Source organism: Megalobrama amblycephala, linkage group LG20 (genome assembly GCF_018812025.1).
Source record: "Megalobrama amblycephala isolate DHTTF-2021 linkage group LG20, ASM1881202v1, whole genome shotgun sequence".
In the NCBI taxonomy this organism is placed as follows: domain Eukaryota; kingdom Metazoa; phylum Chordata; class Actinopteri; order Cypriniformes; family Xenocyprididae; genus Megalobrama; species Megalobrama amblycephala.
Genome location: NC_063063.1, coordinates 34224395 through 34242556, shown reverse-complemented (window position 1 = coordinate 34242556; position 18162 = coordinate 34224395). Strand labels below are relative to the sequence as shown.

General features: G+C 37.6%; 2 protein-coding genes and 1 long non-coding RNA gene across 6 annotated transcripts in view; 2 read left to right on the top strand and 1 right to left on the bottom strand.

Moving 5' to 3' along the window:
- The window catches only part of rgs7b (regulator of G protein signaling 7b), a 31038-nt gene extending 21058 nt beyond the window's left edge, over positions 1-9980 (top strand). For 2 of the 4 annotated variants that reach the window (XM_048169890.1, XM_048169889.1), the window contains exons 6-16: positions 551-602; positions 1424-1488; positions 1648-1724; positions 1813-1894; positions 2188-2262; positions 2527-2625; positions 3603-3664; positions 4112-4222; positions 4295-4420; positions 5063-5249; positions 6821-6946. In XM_048169890.1, the coding sequence (XP_048025847.1) occupies positions 551-602; positions 1424-1488; positions 1648-1724; positions 1813-1894; positions 2188-2262; positions 2527-2625; positions 3603-3664; positions 4112-4222; positions 4295-4420; positions 5063-5249; positions 6821-6946 (1062 nt within the window). Of the gene's footprint in view, positions 1-550; positions 603-1423; positions 1489-1647; positions 1725-1812; positions 1895-2187; positions 2263-2526; positions 2626-3602; positions 3665-4111; positions 4223-4294; positions 4421-5062; positions 5250-6820; positions 6947-7904; positions 7940-8029; positions 8370-8396 lie in introns of those variants that run through there. The other 2 variants (XM_048169891.1, XM_048169892.1) reach the window with 2 other exon arrangements.
- Positions 27-7431, bottom strand: LOC125255008. Its single transcript, XR_007181811.1, has 3 exons — positions 7220-7431; positions 725-780; positions 27-503 (listed from the first exon to the last, which is right to left on the bottom strand). It is a non-coding gene; the product is annotated as an uncharacterized LOC125255008 (long non-coding RNA).
- A 3457-nt stretch (positions 9981-13437) lies between the features above and the next one.
- ppifb (peptidylprolyl isomerase Fb) lies at positions 13438-18017 on the top strand. Its single transcript, XM_048170815.1, has 6 exons — positions 13438-13661; positions 14074-14104; positions 14181-14269; positions 14805-14901; positions 17182-17257; positions 17338-18017. Exons 1-6 carry the CDS (start codon positions 13512-13514, stop codon positions 17471-17473), a joined length of 579 nt encoding a protein of 192 aa, XP_048026772.1. The 5' UTR covers positions 13438-13511; the 3' UTR covers positions 17474-18017.
- Positions 18018-18162: the final 145 nt, after the last annotated feature.

The window sequence follows — 18162 nt, the reverse complement described above, 5'->3', positions numbered from 1 at the left end:
TGAGACGCTGAGATTCTCTCACGTGATTGGCTGAGAACCTCATGACCGTCTGAGACCAAGAACCGTCGATCTCATTTCGTGAATATGAACATGATGAAACATGATGTCATTCAAATTGTGATTAATAGTCATTTATTATGTCATTCAGATGCATATTCATATTCTGATGGAGATTCATATTTGTGAATTTGTGAATTTTAATTGCCATATTCATTGCCATTCATATTCATATTCATATACATTCATGTCATTCATTTTCTGATACATTTTCATATAATTTTTATATTCATTGTCATTCAATATTCTGATTCATATTCATGATGTCATTGATATTGGCTATATGCTGAACGGTAATGAGCAGGTCTGGTTATTCCAGTGAATCTTAATTCTCCAGTGAGATTCTAGAGGATTCTGTGCGTCACATGTTGTTCAGCAGGTGAAACTAGATGTGGTCAGATGTTCAGCTGGACTGTATGTTCAGGACAGTCATGTGTGTAAGAGATCTGTAATGAAGACAGTTGATGAGTGCTTCTGTTTCTGTTGATCTCAGACTCCATACTTCTGGCCGTCAAACTGCTGGGAGCCAGAAAACACTGACTATGGTAAGAACACACACACACACACACACACACACACACACACACACACACTCACAGTCACACACACACACACACACACACACACACACACACACACACACACACACACACACACACACACTCACACTCCTCCTCTGATGGACCCATGTGATCTCCGCTGCTGTTCTTGAGCGCTGGTGTCCTGAAACAAGAGAAAGTGTCGGACCACATCAGAACAATCGATCAACACACTGTGCTTGATGTTCAGAGAGAGTCACACACACTCCAGCTTTTAATTACACCTGTCCGTTAATGACATCTAATTAATTACCTGATATGATAGTTCATTAATCAGATGAAATGAAGGTAATCCAAAGATATATACAGTATATATTCCATCACTTTTTAAGAATTTTATTCATTTCCATGACTTTTCCAGGTCTAGAAATAACTCTATATGCAGGTTTTCCATGAGTCAGGGTCAGTTCATAAATGTTGCAGGAATTAATTAAAATAAGAAAAAAACATTCTTTTTTAGATGTTTTGTTTATTTTATTGCTTCTTTTGTCTTATTTTTAGTCATTGAGGTCGTCTAGCGGCCCTTTGGAAGTGTGCTGACCCCTGCTGACCCCTGCTTGAGAACCGCTGCTCTAAATCACGTTTATGCGTCTGAACGTATTTAACGTTACTAACGTAAAGCTGGTTTACTGTCCTGCTGGAATGTGAATGTTCTGTCAAAACAAACACAGACCAACAGATGCAGATAAACATCTGTTCAGTGTCAGTGCTGCTGCTGAAGACAGACACTGATCACATGATCTCTCTCTCTCTCTCTCTCTCTGCAGCCGTGTACCTCTGTAAACGAACCATGCAAAATAAAGCTCGTCTGGAGTTGGCCGATTATGAAGCTGTAAGCGTCTCTCTTATCTGTTGATATGGATTAATGAAAATCCCACTTAACATTTTTAGTGTTCTCACCCGTCTCACTGTCAATAAACAGGATTAATGGAATAAAGCATCAAACTCATGGCAGATATTGTGTGTGTGTGTGTGTGTGTGTGTGTCACAGGAGAGTTTGGCGAGACTACAGCGAGCTTTTGCACGGAAATGGGAGTTTATATTTATGCAGGCAGAAGCACAAGCGAAGTAAGTGGTCAGATCTCAGGTCAGTCGTGATTAACTCTAACCTCTGACACTCAAATCAGTGTGTGTGATTGTGTTTCTCTCCTGTCAGAGTGGACAAGAAACGGGACAAGATTGAGCGGAAGATCCTGGACAGTCAGGAGCGGGCCTTCTGGGACGTTCACAGACCGGTGGTGAGATCACACACACACACACACACACACACACACACACACACACACACACACACACACACACACACACACACACACACACACGGAAAACATGAAGTTATGAAGCTCGTTTCTGTCGGGGTCAGATTTACTGACGGTGATTCAGTTCTGCATGACCTCTGAAGAGTGTAAATTATAATATCATCATTTGATGTTCAGATTTCTTCACTGCTGTTACACACCTCAGTCTCAACGATGACAAACTGAATCCTGTAATGATTTAAGAGTCTTTAAACCGTCTGAAACTCTTGCAGCCTGGCTGTGTGAACACAACTGAAGCCGACATAAAGAAATCCTCCCGGATGAAGCAGCCGCACAAAACACGGAAGGTAAACACACACACACACACACACACACACACACACACACATCATGTATAAGTCTCGTCCACTCAACACTTTTATTCTGGTCAGAAAGAGATCATCTGACTTATATGAAAAGTGCCACAGTTTACTGCACGTGTTGTTGCAGGTAAATGTGAATAGATGACGTCAGTAATACAGTCCGTCTCTGTCAAATATTGGTGCATAAACACTTGAAGAAACTGTGTGTCATTGAGACTGTTGATCTGCAGTGTCTGTGTGTGTCTGCAGTCAGTGTACGGCTTACAGAACGACATCCGCAGCCACAGTCCGACTCACACGGCCACACCGGAGGTCAAAGAGCCCACAGAGGACGAGCTGCGGAACCAGGTGACACACACACACACACACACACACACACACACACACACACACACGCCTCGTCAGCTGTTTCCATCCACCTGTTTTTATGCAAAACGTAGTAGTTTTTGAACATGACTGTACTATGAACGCATGTGATATAATTAAAATGAAATGTCCTCACGACACGAGAGCGTCTGAGAAACCAGAGCGATACGGCGAGTGACTTATTCATGAGAACACGCTTTATAGTTAATTCTGACTAAAATTAGCCCGTCTTCACATTAAATCTTCATGACACAGTTTTAATGAGCAGCACATGATGAGAAACACACACACACACACACTCTCACACACACACGCGCACACACACACACACACACACACACACACACACACACACACACACACACACACACACACACACACACACACACACACACACACACACACACACACACACACACACACACACACACACGCGCGCACACACACGCGCACACACACACTCACGCACACACACACACACACGCACACACACACTCACACACACACACACACACACACACACACACACACACACACACACACACACACACACACACACACACACACACACACACACACACACACACACACACTCACACACACACACACACACTCTCACACACACACACACACACACACACACACACACACACACACACACACACACTCACACACACACACACACACACACACACACACACACACACACACACACACACACACACTCACACACACACACACACACACACACACACACACTGCTGTGTCTCGTCAAGTTTACTGGTGTTTATATTTTGTTCATGTGTGAAAGAAAAGCTTCATCACGTCTTTCTTGATTCCGCACCGATCTTTTGAGTGTTTGAATCGTCTCAGTCATTTCGATCCATCAGTTATAGAACTGTGTAATTAAAAACATCATCTGACCAAAGCTTAATCTGCGGTCACCTGATCTCTTTCAGATACAGTACTGGCAGACGCAGATCGACAGACATCGGTTAAAAATGTCCAAAGTTGCAGAGAGGTGAGCGGACTCGTTAAAATGACTCGTTATGAACTACAGATCTTGAAAGAAGTTTTGAAAGAGTCTCTTTTGCTCATTAATTTGATCAAAAATACAGTAAAAACAGTGAAATATTATTATAATGTAAATCAGCTGTTTTCTATGTGAATATATAGTAAAGTGTAATTTATTCCTGTGATCAAAGCTGAATTTTCAGCATCATTACTCCAGTCTTCAGTGTCACATGATCCTTCAGAAATCATTCTGATATGATGATTTGATGCTCAAGAAACATGATTATTATCAGTGTTGAAAACAGCTGTGGAAACTTTGATGAACAGGAAGTTAAAAAGAACAGCGTTTATTTGAAATATAATCATTTGTACGATTATTAATGTCTTTACTGCCACTTTTGATCAGATTATTACTATTATCATTATTAATGATCATTAATGCGTCTGTCTGTAGTTTGTTGAGTTACTCAGAACAGTATATGGAGTACGATCCGTTCTTCACGTCACCAGAACCGTCGAACCCCTGGATCACTGATGACATCACTTCCTGGGAGCTGGAGGCCAGGTGCGTGTCGCTCGCCGATCCTCTCCGTAAGTGTTTGACGGGAGAATAACGTCCTCTGTCTCCGTCTCTCAGTAAGGAGCCCGGGCAGCAGCGGGTGAAGCGCTGGGGATTCGGATTCAACGAGGTTCTGAAGGATCCGGTCGGGAGAGAGCAGTTCCTGAAGTTCCTAGAGTCTGAGTTCAGCTCAGAGAACCTGAGGTATGAAACCAGCTGACGGGGAACGTTCTCTCAACGTTATGAACAAACGTTCATAGAATGTTATCTGGCCTTTAATAATGTTCTCAAAACGTTGGAACAAAAACATCATTTTAGTTGGACGTTTGGTTAACGTTCTTTAAATGTTTCTACTTGTTTCAGAATGTTCAGAGCATTAAAAAGTAATGATGAAGTGAAACGTTTTAAAACATTTAGTGTTTTGAACATTGAGAGAACATTTTCATAGCTTAGTGGGAACGTTAGAAGAACGTTTGCTGGTAAACCAGTGATTTGCTCTGGTTCCTTCAGCTTTAGTTGTGGGTCACAGAGAAGAAATAAAGAGCACAAAGGAACAAAACGGTTCCAAGATGATTATTATGAGTGAAACTCTGCAGCGCCATCTGCTGGAGCTCAACACACATGATCATTAAATACAGCTGAAGTCAGATTTATTCATATGCCAGCTTTACCACATCAACAGTCCAGCAGGTGAGATTTGCTCTGTCGTATAAATCACTTTTCGTGAGTGCACTCGATGAATGCAGGTAAAGTTGGATGTTCCATATAAACTATCATTTTCCAGGTCTTTGCTGTTCAGGACACAGGCTCTTTAGCGTCAGGTGTGTGATGCTTTTGTCCGCGCAGGTTTTGGCTGTCGGTTCAGGAGCTGAAGAAGCGTCCCATCCGTGAGGTTCCCAGCAGGGTGCAGGAGATCTGGGAGGAGTTTCTCGCCCCTGGAGCTCCGAGTGCCATCAACGTCGACTCCAAGAGCTACGACAAAACCACGCAGAACGTCAAAGATCCCGGCCGATACGCTTTCGAAGACGCTCAGGTCTGTGCTGAAAATCCCTTGCCTAATTTAGTCAAATCTCTCATTATGCTGCATCATCACCAAATGTTGTATTCAATCTTTTTATCAACTTAGGACAGATTTTGTATTTATTTTTGGATCTGATTGACTGTAGGCCTCGTTGATCTGATGCACCTCAGTTCACTGAAGCTAATTAAGCTGAAAAAAATGAGCTCAGATTAAGGAGGCCTACGATCAGTCAGATCCACAGAGAAACACAAAACATGTGCTGACTGAAAGAAAACAAGCTGATGAAAAGATTAAAACCATAACAGCATGATGAGAGATTTACAAGCAGTTTTTGTAGGTGGGTCATTTTTAACCAAGAATGGACTATATTCACGGTTACTTCCTGGTTGTGGTTAAGCCAGCTCGGGCGTTTCCGGTGAACTGTTAGCTGTTCATTCTGTAGTCGCTGTACATCGACACAAAACCATCAGTGGTTGACTTTTTAATGTTGTATTCATATTTTAATGCAGTTACCTAATTTGCCAATAAACCAGTTTTATTGATTGCAATAAAGACGAAGCTATTAAAAACGCTGTTATCTGTAATTAGACACAAACACACATTATTTTCCAGCACTTCAAATGTTATTTTTAATGTGATGACCACAAACATTACTTGTTCATCCTTCTGAGATTGTCCCCATTGTAAAACCGAATGTTTAAAAATGTAGGAAATTCAATATTTGATAGAAAATACTTATTTAAAAATAAAAAAGACAATAATTACCACTTTAACCAGCAGGTGGCGGCAAAGTAGCATTTATTTGTGCATATATCAGCCGTTTTTCACTTCGTTTTTGCTTAATATTAAACATTATAAAATAACTAGGTTTAAAAAACACATTTTGTCAATGTGAAGTATGAAATACTCAGAAAATCTGATGAAAAACAATAACTTTTCTTGTGAATGAATGACACAGAAAGCGAGCGCCGCTCTCTCTTTATAATCACAGCAGCTGTCAGTCAGAGCAGCACAAGATCAATGATTTCAGCACACTTTATTCAATTAATCTAACTAAAGTGCACAATAAATATTTAATTTTTGAAGCTTTTTTCACATAAAAGTGTGAAAACTGATGGTGGAATTGAATTTAGCCGAGGAGGAACACTGAGGAACATCTTTATTTATTTATTTTTTATGCTGTCTTACGTTTGAATAACTAAATTAATGCTCTGCCTGACTATTTAAGTGACTATATTCTGATTATAAACTAAGTATTACACTACTGATGCTCAACACACCAGCACATGACTCTCACCGGGAGATTTCCAGCTGGATTATATTATTCTAAAGAACGCTCCGTACACATAGTCCATACTACAAGTGTAACAAGATAATAATAAAAATAAATTATCACATTTTTTTCCAGAAGTTTTTATAGTGAAGTGAGTGAAGTCAGTAAGTTTTTAACTAGCATTTTTGGGAAAAAGAAAATCTCTCCAACTCAAAATGACCCGAACACAGCGTGAGGGTCGATCGTTCATTATCCCATCATCATCATCATCATCATCATCATCATCATCATCATGTGTTTCTTCCGTCAGGAGCACATCTATAAGCTCATGAAGAGCGACTCCTACAGCCGGTTCATCAGATCCAGTGCCTACCAGGAGCTGCTGCAGGCCAAGAAAAAGGTAAAGCCCTTGAAACGCCTGGAAACCGCCATCTGACCGTCTGAAACACACACTGCATGCTGGGAGAGGCTTCTGAGAGTCAGCCTGACATTATCAGCACTTCCAGAAAAAACAGCTGCTGGTTTGGGTGAAGTTAGCAGGTTGAAAGAGACACTTAACTAGTTCTGCTCAGAGACACACCATCACAAACTGCTCATTTGAAAAGCCTCTTCTGTCTCTAAACTTATACTTTTACACCTTCTAGTGTTTTTAAAGGTGACACGTTACAATAAGGTTTCATCAAGTAACTCTATTGTAAAGTGTTTTTACCTCTCGTCATGATGTCATCTTTCTGCTCAAGTTTGTTTCTCTGTATGTCTTTGGGTTATTTCTATTAAATCTCCTTGTTTTGCGTCACACGTCCAGTTCTGCTGTTCTTTTGCGTGTCTCTTTTGTCTCGCATGTGCTTCTCTTTGTGTTCTTCTGTTCTGTCCGTTTTGTTTTGAAGTGATGAAACAGGAAGTGCTGAGGCTGATTTTCTGGTCATGTGGTAAGTGTGGCAGACAAACGCTGGATCAGTATCTTCAGTGTTGTGCGACAGTCATATAGTCTGTATAACGTCACGTGTTCATCATACACCACCGGTTTGGAATAATTACGAGTGTTTTTGAGAGAAGTCTGAAGGATCATGTGACACTGAAGACTGGAGTAATGATGCTGAAAATACAATATATTGACATAGAAAACAGCTGATTTATATTGGAATAATATTTCACTATACTGTATTTTGATCAGATAACGCCTCGTGAGCAGAAGAGACTTCAGTCAGAAACATTAATAAATCTTAATTATTCCAAACTTTTGACGGGTAGATTACCACAGAACATAATTTGATCTAGTGCAGTGTTGATAGATGTATTCTTATATACAGAAATTGTTGTCTAATATTTGTGCAGTTTTACATTCAGATGAAGTCTGTGTTCAGTTCATGAACTCTTTCTCTTTTCCTTCACAGAAAAGCAAGAATCTTTTCTAGGATCTGAATCCCAGGTGAGACTTTAAATTTGCATTCTTTGAACTGAATTATGAGAACAGAGCAGAAAATCATGATGTTAATGTTTATAATATCTTCATGATTAGAGCCGGACGATAATATAGTTTCATTCTGAGACGATATAAACAAACGGATGACGGGAACACGCTTCGTGAATCATTTGTTTTTGACTCAGAGTGTGTATCACAGTCACGTGATTTCAGTAAACGAGGCTTCATTACATCATAATCGCTTGAAACGCTGGAGGTGATCTCTGTGGACACAGTTTGAAGATTTATACATTTGTAGACAATTTAAATGACACTTTTGTATAATAAAAATGAAAAGTTTTAATTAATTGTTTTAATGTTTCTTGAGGTTCATTTATTCACTGATTTCATTGATTTGACTCAAATCTCCAGCTGTTTTTCTCAGTAGTTGTTTTTGTTTGACGTCCGTTCATGTGTTTCTCAGCTGTCACCGAACGAGGCGCTTGCATAATCACTCTGACGTCACGTTCCGCTCCTGCTGGGAATTATGGGAGCAGCTCATCTGTACATTACTGTATCTACGGCTCATCATCCCGGACCTTTTCCTTCCAGCTTCGTTTCATTCCCTCCATCATGTGAGACTTTTTCAAGGACTTGAATTTAAGAAAAGCCATTAATCATCAACGACCCCGAGAGTATCGAACTCAAACTCTCGTTCTTTCATTGTACGGAAGCGCGTTTATTCCACTTGATTTGCCTTTTGTCCTCTGGAACGAGCGCTTGCATTTATTTTTATACTGTTCATTTGTTTTCTGTACGGTTTGTTTTGTAAATGTGCGTACAGATCCTGGAGAAGGTTTATGATGGAGCAGAAGAGCTGATGATGATGATGATGTTCATCTTCCTCCTGCAGGAGTGAAAAACAGTCACTGGCGTTAGTTACAGATGAATGTGTTTGTTGAGTGATGACGTATGGATGGTCACATGACGTATGGATGGTCACATGTTCAAGATGTACAGTGTAGATTTGAATGGATGGTAATAATAAAGTTTGGACTACTTTAATGCCCATAACTGACCATATAAACATTACCATCCATATGTTAAAGGGGCTATATGTAGAATTCAGAAACCCTTGTTATTAGTGACACCGGTGGCCGTTAAATGAACTGCAGCCAGCATCTTTCTGCTCGTGCGTACGCCTACAAGAGAATGTGATTTAATGACAAATGGCACATTTTTTTTCATTCCTCGCAAGTAAAAAGACTTGGAAATATCTTAATTTGCAGCGATATACTGTTAACGAACATCTCGACGCGAGAGCGATGAATATGTATGTAAATATGTATTAAACGAATATGTATTAAATATGTAAATATGTGCTGCGTGCTTTCCTCTCAACAACAAAAATGACAGCATCCGATCGTAGTGATGTGGATGTCTGCGATTCACCGACAGACGAGGTCATTAATTATGATAGTGTGATTAGAAAGTATATTTAAGACAGTAGTTTGAATTAATCCCGTTTGTTTGCATGACACATTGACATTACAGTACAGAATGGCTCTTTTGGTATTATACCAAAAATAAGTATTCATTTCAGGAGTCATCGAGCGCATTAGAGAGGCTCTCGGGAGCGCGCGGAACCGTTACACCGTTTTAATTTTCCCGGTAAAAACGTCCCGAGTCCTTCACAGAGAAATCAGGCTTTAAATGACAGCCGAGGAAGTTCGGGAATGTCTCTTTTTCAAGTTTCATTTCAAGCTGTTCACACATTGGCAATAAAAGAGATTTCGATTCATGAAAATTCTTACATATAGCCACTTTAATGTAATTGATGATGTGAAACACGCTGATGGTGATGATGATGATGGGATGAAGGTTTGGCGTGTGAAAGCGCTCAGTTCAGTTTTATTTCTTCTGTTTGGCTTTTGAGGAAAATGACTGAGATCCAAAGATTATCGGCGGAGAATGAAAACTGTGTCCAGCTCATCATTTACACACTATAGATTCTATGACTCTGTACATAATCCAACAATTCAATAAATAAAGGGACTCGAGAGATGTGTCCAGTGTCTGTCGAATCATTATTAAACATTAGTGTTGAATTTATGATTAGCTGTCATTCATTCTCGTGAGAAAAGACACTTTATAAGGGTAATTCTCAGAAAAATATTTGATTTTGATGTTCATTTTTTTTCTGCCATAAAAGCTGGTGTTATTAACAACTTTTTTTTATTGTATTTATTTATTTAAATGTTTATTTTATTTTATTTTTTAAGATTGTGTAATCTCAGCAATCTCATGTTCGTCAATCACGGCCTTTAGCAGATATTTAAATCTGATTATGATGAATAAATTGCTTTCATAAAGTGTCACTTCTGAGCTATAGAAACGGTTCAAAGCTGAAATCCGGACGGTTTACTGCTTCCACCCAGATTCTGAAGCGTTTATCAATGGATGCTTTTCTATTCCATCCTTCCCAGGAGGCCACAGCACAGGATACGTCATAATCGAACATGGCGGAGAAAAGCGATGCGGCTGTTTTCAAAAGTTTGAGTCAAACTCACATTTGAAACTGTATAAAGACGCTAGACAGTTTTGTGATTTTGCTGTAAAAACACTATAATTAAGGAGAGCTATTTTTCAGGTATGTAATATAATTAAGTATTGGTCAGAATTTATCATCATTATTGTAAGTGTTGGGGTGGGCGAGCAATGCGATTAGGGTAATCTTAATTTTTAAGTAGTGATAAGCTACTTATATTTTTCGAGTATAAAATCAACAGTCTTCTCCAGGTGAGATCTTCGATCAGCGTCCCGGCGTCTCTGTGCTAACGCTGAGGAAAACCACACTAGTTAGGGTTGTCAAGTTATGAGTATGCTATGAGGTGTTAGAGCACCTGTCACTCATATTTTTTAAGTTTTTGCGCTTGTTATTACGTCGTAGGTCACATGATAACATGTCAACATGTAGGATGATGTACGGATTGCATTCATACTAGCACTCGCTAAGTAAGTGTTAGGGCTGGATTAAAAAATATCGATTTCTCGATTTTAATCGATTCTCATTTTTATGAACCGATATTGATTCTTAAATCCCAAGAATCGATTAGTCTAGTCTGTTTTCAGTTGATGAATGAGCAGAATATGTAGCTCCTCCAAGATGATATGAAGCGTCCATCTTATTATGAGATTCAAAAAATAAACACCGTTTTGGCGCTGTTTAATGTGGCGTGACGGATCGCTTTAGCGCCTCAGTTAAAGAGAAGCATGTGATCATCCTCTCCTCCGCTTTAATACCAGTTACAGCGAAATAAACATGAACATCTGAAGGTATGTTAAAATATACAGTACAACTTCCTGAAATCCGTATCATGTGTCGTGTAATCGCTCAATCAGTGCTTCAACCTCGGAAAGACTCAATAAAACAGCTTCAATGTCACGTGACGTCACATTTACCTCAGAAAAACATATTCAGTGACCATAAACTCATTAGTCAGCTAGAAAATGAACTCTAGAAAGCATCATTCTGATAAATATAGCTATGCACCGTTACATATTCATTATCATGTTCTTCAATATTTAATGCATGTTTGAATAAATCAGCCGCGATTTAAATGTTTATATTCAAAAAAATGAATTGGAGTAGAAATATGATTATGTAATTCTAAACTTTATTTATAATAAAAACATTGAGTGTAATTTAAGTGTTTGTATATAAATAAGTTAATTTAACCTTCAATATTATTATGTTTACAGCATTAGTGGAGAGATTTTTCCTCTAGAAAATTTGCCATGTGCTGAAACTGAAATACTACATCCAAAATAATCGATATCGAATCGAATCGTAATCGAATCGAATCATTGTGTCGATACCCAGCCCTAGTAAGTACTAAGTGAAATGAAGTATACCTACTCAGTGAGTACGTGGTTTCGAACGCAGCCAGTATGAACTTGGTCTAACCTTAAATGGTCAGGGGTGAAAAATAGATTGAATTTTTTATTTGATTTTACCAATTAACTTCATTTCATAGATATTTACTAATAAGCATTCAAATTAGTCATAGGGGAGAGTGGGGTGATTTGTGCCAGGGGGGGAAGTAGTTCCTCCCATTGTTTCTGGAAAACCATAGAAGAAATTGGTCATGTGACCACATAATTTTGAAAAGCCACCCATTTTACTCATCCTCCAAAGAAGAGAGACACATGGCATGAGAGGAAAGCACATTTTAGCTCAAAAAACTGTTTTTTCCCTTTCAAAGTAAAATTTCTATGATCAAGGTTTTTTGATGGTGGTGTCTGAACAATTATAGATAAGTTTGAAAACATTTCACACATGTTTTAGTGCTTTAGCAGGCTACACAATGAGTCTATACAGTTAGCAGTATGTTAGCTCTTAACTGCTGGATCATGCTAGTTTTTCAAACTTGTGGGTCCGGGGTGATTTGTGCCAAAGGGCCTGGGCTAACTTATGATTATTTTAAACATATTATTAATTTGTAATTGTACTCTTACATTTTAGCAGTTAACTATATGACATTCTTGATTTTAGACCATGTAGCAAACAGGTATTTTCATATTCAGAAAGATTTCTTCTTCCTCCCAGATTGCATGATAACTGTGACTTGCTTAATAATGTGGAACAACCTCTAAGTAGGGTTTCCATAGCAAATTATTTTGTCTGAGATTGATACCAGTTATCTAAAAAGACATGGATAAATAAACAAACAAACATTTTCTTAGAAAAACTAAAATCTGAATATTTATTCTACTGAAATCTTACTGATATGTCACTTGCATAATCATTTGGAATGCAGTGTATTCTTATATGTTACATAATTGACAGACAGCGCTCTATGTACGTCAACAGGCATCTATTGCCAAAGCCTTTTTGCCTGAAATGATTCACAAAATATCATATATTGTGTATTTAAGTTTTTTGTGTTTTCCCAAAAACTACAAAATATGACTTAGCCTATTCCAACAGTTTAATAGGGTGACAATATCTAAATAAACCTGAAATGAGAAATTTTGTATTGAATTTGTCTTGCTTTCATATAGCATTACAGTTCATAACATTAAAATGTTCTGTTTTACTTCAGAAATGACTGGCACAATTTACCCCAATGCATTCTCCACAAAGGCACAACTTACCCCGCACCAGGGGCAAGTTGTGCCACGAGACCACTTTTTTCCCAAAAGCTATATTTCTGAAACAATTTATTTCAGATCCAAAGTTATTGTTCTCAGGGATGCACCACATCCTGAAATATATGTACATTCTTAAGTTGAAGGCATTACTGCCATAAAGTCACTTTAAAGTCACTTTAATTAAAAACTGGCACAACTCACCCCACTTTCCCCTACTTATTTGTATATAAATAGTTACATTTTATTGTTTAAACTTAAAATATAACACGTTACATAATGTATGTTTTATATTAATTCCTATCCTATATTAATTCACATGTATTTCAGAAATCAACATGTGACACACGTGCTCATAACGCTTTTAACCGCTTCCGTTGTGACTCTTCATCTCTTCCGGTGTGTCTGAACCTCAGCGCTGCGGCAGGAGTCCGTAACCGGAATCAGTATGTTAATTATCAGCAACAGGATTAAATTATGCTCGCTCGCGTTCACCGCCGCGCGCATGTACGCCACCGGAGCTCAAGCCAACAACAACCCGGTGGTGTTCTTCGACATCGCGGCGGATAACGAGCCGCTCGGTCGAGTCACCTTCGAAGTGAGCGCGAGAGAAGTTACGGACTCTACTATGCCGAAGGCTTGGCTTATGAATATTAATGACGCGCCTCCTCTGATTGGCTGAAAGACTGACGTTAGCGCGCTAGACGCTGGACAGTTGGCGAATCAGCGAAGGGTTTCTGGATGATAATTAGAATGCGCGACTGAGTTTATAAAGTAACGGCATCTTGACGTAATTCATATTCATGAGCTTAGCCTTCTCCATAGTAGAATCCTCATAACCTGTGAAAAATTATGCAAAACTTTAAATTGCGTAACACATTTCTGAAAGGTTTTGGATCTAACAAATGTTTTTAAAATTAAACTTAATTTTTCAATTGAATATTTTATAGTTGCTATCTTTTCAAGAGCTTATCAATCATTGACCTTTAAACTCTGTTTCTGAACTTCAGCTGAACGCGGATGTTGTGCCCAAAACAGCAGGTAAACCTCACAAACACATTATACTGATGATTTCTCTCTCATTTCTCTCATGTTTGATCTTCTGTGTGTCTGACAGAGAATTTCAGAGCTCTGTGCACAGGAGAACATGGCTTCGGATACAAGGGCTCCATCTTCCACAGGGTGATCCCACAGTTCATGTGTCAGGTAACACCATCCTCATCATCACTGATGAAGAACAAGATCACGCACGCCTCCAGATCACACCTGCGGCGCTTCTGGGTTTGGCTTCGACACTTAAACCTCACCCTCGTGTTGTTTTGAACCTGCATGAGTTTCTTTCTTCTGGAAGAGGTTTTGAAGAATGTTTGGTGGGGAACAGTATAAATAAAATACTGTTTGGTTACAAACATTCTTCAAAATATCTTCTTTTGTGTTCAACAGAAGAATGAAACTCAAGCAGGTGTGGAACAGCGTGAGGGTGAGTAAATGATGACAAGTTTAACTTTTGGGTGAACTATCCCTTTAAATTGAGTTTTTACAAATCCCTTTAATGACCTGTGAATGAGGTCACAGAAGAACCGCTCTGATCCTGCGTGATTCGTTTGCATACGATGACACATTTTGTGTTTTTATATGTGCTCGTTTTAAGCCTCAAATGGTTTTTGCATGTGATCACATCACGTGTGTGTGTGTGTAAATATGGGTTTACATTATTTACATCAGTGTGTGTTTCTCTCAGGGAGGAGATTTTACCAACCACAACGGAACCGGAGGAAAATCCATCTACGGTCCGAGATTTGCAGATGAGAACTTCAGACTGAAACACACCGGACCAGGTGACACACCTGCTGTGTGTGTATGTGTGTGTGTGTGTGTGTGTGTGTGTGTTTGATCTCTGTGATCATTCAGCTCTCTGCAGAAGCAGATAAACGCCTCTAGATGGCGCTATAATAACTGTTCAAATGAAAGTCTGTCAAGCAGAGTTAATTTGAACTAAAAAAAATAAAAAAAAGTTTTAGTTGATTTAAATATAGCTGAAATAAAATAAAACAGTTCAAGCTGAAATTCTAAAATTATTAAATAAAAAATAAAGAAATCAAAGCTTAATGGAAATATAAAAACAAACTAATAAAAATAATACCAAAAAATAAACTAAAATTAAAATAAAAACTGAAAATATAAAAGTAAAAGCAAAATATCATGAAATATTATAATAGAATATGAATAATACTAAAATAACACTGATCTCAAGCAGATTGTCATAAAATACTTTTTACTTGCTACTAATTTAAAACATTGTATGCAAAAATCATGTGATACAGTGATATAGAAATCATATTTGCTATTTATTACATTAATATTTTAAATATACATGATTTCATATAATACAGTAATATAGAAGTTACATTCAGTACTATTTTAATTATGACTAATATCTTACATTTTTAAATATATTAATAATTTTCTTTTTATTGCTTTTATAAAAACTATTACACTTTTATTGTCCCTTTTTTATCGCTTTTAATTGTGTTTATGATGTCTTTTTGTTTAATGTTTGTATGTTCTGTGCGACAAGTAATAAATATGTATTTGTTTGTACATGCATGCACAAGTTTTTGACAGATTCCTAAAATATTTCTGACTTCTGCATTATGACAGGTGGACTAATAAATTTAAGCACTGTACACTCACACACACACACACACACACACACACACACACACACACACATATATATATATATATATATATATATATATACATATATATATATATATATACATATATATATATATATATATACATATATATATATATATATATACATATATATATATATATATATATATATATATATATATATATATATATATATATATATATATATATATATATATATATATATATATATATATATATAATACACAGTACAGTCCAAAAGTTTGGAACCACTAAGATTTTTAATGTTTTTAAAAGAAGTTTCGTCTGCTCACCAAGGCTACATTTATTTAATTAAAAATACAGTAAAAAACAGTAATATTGTGAAATATTATTACAATTTAAAATAACTGTTTTCTATTTGAATATATTTGACAAAGTAATTTATTCCTGTGATGCAAAGCTGAATTTTCAGCATCATTACTCCAGTCTTCAGTGTCACATGATCCTTCAGAAATCATTCTAATATGATGATCTGCTGCTCAAGAAACATTTAATGTGTACAATTGTACAAAATATTTGTGTACAATATTTTTTTTCAGGATTATTTGATGAATAGAAAGTTCAAAAGAACAGTGTTTATCTGAAATCTAATCTTTTGTAACATTATAAATGTCTTTACTGCCACTTTTGATTGATTTAATGCATCCTTGCTGAATAAAAGTATTCATTTCTTTAATTTCTTTTCAAAAAAATAAAAATAAAAATTCTTACTGACCCCAAACTTTTGAACGGTAGTGTATAATGCTACAGAAGCTTTGTATTTCAGATAAATGCTGTTCTTTTGAACTTTCTATTCATCAAGGAATCCTGAAAAAAAAAGTACACAACTGTTTTCAACATTGATAATAATCATAAATGTTTATTGAGCAGCAGATCAGCATATTAGAATGATTTCTGAAGGATCATGTGACACTGAAGACTGGAGTAACGATGCTGAAAATTCAGCTTTGATCACAGGAATAAATTACTTTGTCAAATATATTTAAATAGTACACAGTTATTTTAAATTGTAATAATATTTCACAATATTACTGTTTTTACTGTATTTTTAATTAAATAAATGTAGCCTTGGTGAGCAGACGAAACTTCTTTTAAAAACATTAAAAATCTTAGTGGTTCCAAACTTTTGGACTGTACTGTACTGTGTGTGTATGTGTGTGTGTGTGTGTTTATATGCAAACATGCATTTAAATCAGCAGCTGTCTATATATCAGTATCGTCTTCAGCTGTTAAACACACACTGTACCTGTTAACTGCTATTAGTGACTCGTGAAGTCATTCCTAATGTTGTTTTTGTGTGTGTGTGTGTGTGTGTGTGTGTGTGTGTGTGTGTGTGTGTGTGTGTGTGTGTGTGTGTGTGTGTGTGTGTGTGTGTGTGTGTGTGAGTGAGTTAGGTATTCTGTCCATGGCGAACGCTGGTCCGAACACGAACGGCTCCCAGTTCTTCATCTGCACAGTCAAAACAGAGTGGTACGAGAAGATCTTCTTCCATGTCATGAGGGTGTGAATGAGCGGGCGAGACGCTGAGCGTGTGTGTGGTGTGTTTTCAGGCTGGACGGGAGACACGTGGTGTTCGGCAGCGTTAAAGACGGGATCGATGTGGTGAGGAAGGTGGAGGCGCTGGGATCTCGCTCGGGAAGAACCGCCAAGAGAATTAGCATCAGCGACTGTGGAGAACTCAAGTAGATTCACGAGTCACTGAGTCACTTCACCGAGTCGCTTTCTACTGATTCATCGACTACTAAATGTTCAGAAGGGCCAAAAGCTCCATAATGTGAAATCTAGACGTGTGTTTACTCGCTCTCCTGTTGATCCAAAGCTGTGTGATGTTTAATTCTTATCTAGAACACAAAAGGAGAATCCTCGATCATAAAATGACTCTTTATACTGACTGAAAAGCACAATTTCACAATAAACTGACGTTGCACAGAAAAAGAGCTGTGGAAAGATTCTCCATTTGAATTCTAGGGAAAAACAACAACAACAACATCATACGGTTTTAAGTCAGTTTTAATGACATTAGGGTGAGTAAATGATGTCATAACTCTCATTTTTGGGTTCTTTATCCCTTTAAAGCAACATCCACTGTGAAAAAGTCATTTCAAACGTCATTCTCAGGTAATATTGGTAATGAATAACTGTGTTTAATCTGGACTGAGAACTCAGAATCATGGCCAGTGCTGCAGTGTTTATCTGAGTTTGGGGTAATAAAGCCGAGAGCAATAAGAAATGATGTTTTAGTGGTTTATTTGTGTACAGTTGGATCTGTATAAGGCACACGTCTGTGTTTCACAGGTTATTAAAGCAGAAACATTTCACAGTCTGATTTACAGGCATTCATGTGAACGCAGAACAGCTAGAGCTGACGTTCAGAA